Here is a 5,004-nt window from a genome sequence, read left to right on the forward strand (position 1 = left end):
AGCTAAAATCTCTCAAATTGTTTTCTCTTGAAAAAAGAAGAGTTTGGGGGGATCTGACTGAGGTGTTTAAGATTGTAAAGATAGTGTTAATGTCTCATCTTTTTTCATACTTAACAGTGAGAATATTAGGACTAGGGGACACAAATTTAAATTTTGGCAAGGTAGGAGTTATCTTCACCTAAGACAGTTTCATTTTTCTAACAGGATGGTTGGCCTTTGAAATGGGTTGCCTTCAGATGTTGTAGAGGCAGTAAATTTAAGTGAGTTTAAGAAAAAGCTTGACAAGTACATGAATGATAAGTGCTGACTTTAAGATTTTTTTTTAATTATTTTAATTTAGTTTAGAGGATGGAACAGCCAAGATGGACCAGTAGGTCCCATGTTGTCCTAAAACATTATGTTATGTTATCTGTCTCATTTGTCTAATGTACTTGCCTATGCATGCTTGCTACTGGAAATTCACAAAATCTGTATTAATATTTCACTAGAACACATTAGTAGTATGTATTTGGATGAATATTTAACACCTTGAAAAGCATTAGAAATTAGTAGACCTAAAATTTCTGATAAAAATAAACTAAACCACATAAATTTTTTCCCATGTTCCTCTGAATTCTGAAACAAGGTTACTATGGTCCCATAAGCTGTGGAACCTAGGAAGAACACTGAAGACAAGAACAAAGATATTATTTGCATCTGTGCATCAAAGTTGAGAGGGTCATGGGGGCAGAAATCTGCAGTTTAAATGATTGTGATCATACATGTTAGGCAGGAAAATAATAAGATAATGAAATTTTGAATTCAAACATTATTTTCATTTAATCAAACATAGTTTGTGTATATTTTTTAAACTATAACATTGAAACTCAGTCTGGACTTCTAGAGATCTGCAGACCACTGATTGGGTAACATGTACCTAAAGTGGTTACAAACTGTAAAACTGCTAGTACAGATATTTTTCTCCTTCACAAAACTCACATTTTTACTAAATCAAAATGTTAGAATTCTTATAAATAATTTTCCAAAAGGACTCAGACAAAGAATAACTTTCTTTTGTTTTAGTTCTCTTTTAGAAACTAAGAGTACAGTAGTTTTAAAACCATCTAGCTGTAGTTGTTAACTAGCTAACACAGGTTGTTAAGCTAATGACAGGTATTTATTAGCTTTACAACCTGTGTTTATTCTCATTTTATAGTCATTATTAACAGTGGAAATTTAAAAAAATAAGATGATTTTTTTAACACTTTCAGAGAGTCAAGAAAACAACAACCAGAAATTTTCTTTGGAAAATCCTGCTATGACTTGCCAGTTAAAGAAATCAGTAAGCTGTCTGACAGGGTTCTAGCAGCCTTCACTGGTCCATCTGGAGGTCTAACAAAGGTGAACACGATTCAAAGAGCCTTCCAGTCTTCAGAACCTGATGTTGACTTTATAGATGAAGACTACATAGATAATTGTGATAATATAAAAAATCTGGTCCAAGATAATTTACAGAAAACAAATGGAGTTCATCCAGAAGGTAAAAATCTTCAATCCTGTTTATTTGAACTTATCTTTTACATTTTTGCATTTCCAGTTCTGGCCTTGGTGAGAGCCCAACAGACCTGGTGAAAGTCTACAAGTAAAAGTAATCTCCCAGTCAATAATGTGCTTTTTTTTAAGCTCTTGTAATGCACATTAAGTGTCTTACCTTAAACTTTTTGCAGGTTATTTTAGCTGCACTTCTATGTTCTTTTTTTTTCTCTTGAAAACACAGAAAACATGCACAAGTTTGCTAAAAATGAGCAAAATCTATGTGAGGATTTTCATTATCATTCATTCTCCAAGAAAACTGTTGTAAGACAGGGGAAGTGGATCAAAAGTGAGGCTGTGTAGCAATCAAGTCTAGAAACTTGGCAGAATTGGCAAAGCAGTTGCATCACTTCTTGTTCAAAGCAGCCCATTTCACAATAGAGATATGGTCAGAATTTCTACTGTATGAAGTTGGTACAGTTAATGCATGAAATTTAATGATAATCTTGAATTTTGCTTCTACAGAAAACTATATTCTACATCAAGATGTAAGAAATATTCTAAAATATATTTCAATTATGAAATACTTCTCTAATGTAGGCATAAGTGCTTATTTTAACCCTAATATTAACTGGAAATTAAATGCTGTGAATCAGAAAAGAGTGTGAAACTCAAACAGCGGCAATATCTTTATTCTCTGCATTTTAGTAATAGTAACTCTAATGAAAATGTTACAGTAAATGAAAACAATGTAATTCCCACCTTGGATATTACAAAACAAACAGAAACAAGTACAGATAACAATGGCTTTATGCTTGTATCATCTAAAATTAAAAGACAGTGTAAACCTTCAAACTACATGAACACAACAAACAAACTTTAAAACATGCAGGGAAACACCCAAAAATGCTATTATCATTGAAGGAGTTCCTGGCTCTTATAAAGAACTGAAACTAACTAAAGAAATTAAATGCTGCAAACTACACATAAATATAACTAATATTAAATGTCTAGCTAAGAGCTGCATTAAGGAAAAGGTTCAGAGATGGCAGACTTTAATAGTCTACTCAAAAAATGGCCTGAAAATGCATTCAGGCCAGGTAAAATATGTATACATCTCCCTGGAATGAACTTGTTTACAAAATCATTAGTAATCAGAGGAATTCACTATAATATGAACATAAAAGATATAAAAGAAGAACCTACACAAGTCATCATAAACTACATTAAAGTTGAAAGAATTGTTTCAGGACATGTACAGAAACCAACAAACATTATCAAAGTTTACACTGAAAACACCTAGGATATTCAAAGCTTGATATCTAATGGTATTAGGCTCTGGAATCAGAGGCTTCAGGTTGAGCAAACCAAAACATCAGCTGTGGTAGTTGTGCATGCTTTAATTGCTACTGCCATGTGACTGCCACCTATAAATCTATACCATGTTGCGTAGGATATGAAGGAGATCATCACAACTCATAATTTCCAAAATGAGAAACCATAAAGTTGTAAACAGCAGCATACTGTAAATTATAAAGGCTGCTTAAAATCCAAAGAAATAAAAATATTCGCAATAACCAATGGAATAACACCAACTACATCACAGAATATGGAGACAAATCAAGCACACCAAACTCAAATTAAATTACCCTTACTACCAACACCAAATAAACAAAAGACTTCAATACAAGCACCAATATATGCAACAGTAGTCAAAAACAGATCACATGGTAAACCGACACAAAATATAAAATTGCAAACGAACAAAAATACTAAAAGAAATGAAAACATGGATCAAATCAATATACAACAACAAACCATAAAATATAAACAATCAAGTCTAAACTCAAACACAATTTCTGCAAGTCAAAACACAAACTGCAAATGGTGAAAATAACCAAATTATGGAAGCCGTTAAAAATATAATCTGCAATTTAATTAAAGAATTTCAAATTTCACAAAACAATCAAGACAGCATTACTACACTCATAACAGTAGCAAAAAAGCATATCACTCCTCTCATACCATACATTTTACAACAGTGAGTGGGCTCGTTTTTCACATAAACATTCCTAGTACAACACGTCAATATCCAAGGTGGACTTGCTACCAAGAGACACGAGATCGAGGACATATTAACTTATATAAATACCAATGCCTTGATTGTTTCAGAAACTATGTTAAACAAAGATAATAGTATAAAATTTATTGGATATACAATGATTAGAAAAAGATAAATTGGAGGGAAATAACCCAGACAGGAACATTGCTATAATATATATATATATATATATATAACAGCCCTATCTGTAACACAGACAGGCAGGTGACCTTAACATTAAACATAAACATGTCATAAAACTACAATAAATGTAAGAAGATTGTTAGATTTTTTTGGATAACAGTGCCTGTGTTTTGTTAAATGATCTCACCCCTGATATACTGGATTTATATATTACTTCATCAAATATCAGTAATAAGTGTTATAGTTTTAACATTAGTTTGATCTAGATAGTGATCACTTTCCAGTTACATGTGTCTTCGATCTCAAACCCCATTATAATAAACCAATAAGAAAACAAAATTATAATTACAGTAAACCAAACTGGGAACAATATAAAAACTTCCTAGATATATTATTGCCTGAATCTACAATAAATATAACAGGAAATTCATCTGATGTTGATGACTACTGTCAAACAGTGCCTTACTAAAGCTGCAGAACAGATAGTACCCAAACAAATACAATATACAATTCAAACCAGATGGCAACCTCATATACAGATCATAAATATGATAAAAAAATTATGCAACATTTCTTTTTTTTTGTCAGTATCAGGCATAGCTTCTGCAAGCTTCCCTAAGTAAAATATCAAGGGAAAGAAACTTTGTGTTTGCAATTTTTAGAATATGTTTGTGTCCATGTACGTTTGGTAAAGTGCAACCTCATATACAGATCATAAATATGATAAAATAATGTCTTCAACAAGAGCATGGGCTCCCAAATTGGGGGCCAGGGAGCCACAGGGAAGCTGTAGCATATATGCAAAATATACAATACTGTTAAGGTATGGAGGACCTCAATCGGGATGCGTAATGTTTTGGGAATCCTTTTGCTGAGAAAGTTTGGAAACTAGAATATTAAATTCAGTCTTACAAATTACAAATATGAAATTTCAAGCAGACTAAAGACTCACTTTACCAGTTTGAAGAGTTGTCTCAAAAGAACGTAATGCTTGAAAATGACTGAGAAAGACACTAGAGGACAATCTGAGCTTTTGATTGGTTATTCACATGTCAAACACAGAAGAGTGTATATAAGGGAGCATTTCCAAAAATGGAAAGAGGTGAGCGGGGCCACTGTGTTTGATTCTGTACATGAGCGATATCTCAGCAAATAGAAAGGATAGGAGGTTTTTATTTTATATTCTAGCTTGTTAATTTCAGTAATTTGAGTTCCTAATTTGTACGAAACTATAGACTTTGAATTTT

General features: G+C 32.3%; 1 protein-coding gene across 1 annotated transcript in view; it reads left to right on the forward strand.

The window, feature by feature from the left end:
• Positions 1–5,004, forward strand: part of LOC106464767 (PP2C-like domain-containing protein CG9801) — a 24,516-nt gene that overhangs the window by 4,354 nt on the left and 15,158 nt on the right. The window contains exon 2 of the mRNA XM_013924925.2: positions 1,251–1,519. Coding sequence (XP_013780379.2) covers positions 1,251–1,519 — 269 coding nt within the window. The remainder of the gene's footprint in view (positions 1–1,250; positions 1,520–5,004) is intronic.

The sequence above is a fragment of the Limulus polyphemus genome, unplaced genomic scaffold, assembly GCF_000517525.1.
Source record: "Limulus polyphemus unplaced genomic scaffold, Limulus_polyphemus-2.1.2 Scaffold1738, whole genome shotgun sequence".
Classification (NCBI taxonomy): domain Eukaryota; kingdom Metazoa; phylum Arthropoda; class Merostomata; order Xiphosura; family Limulidae; genus Limulus; species Limulus polyphemus.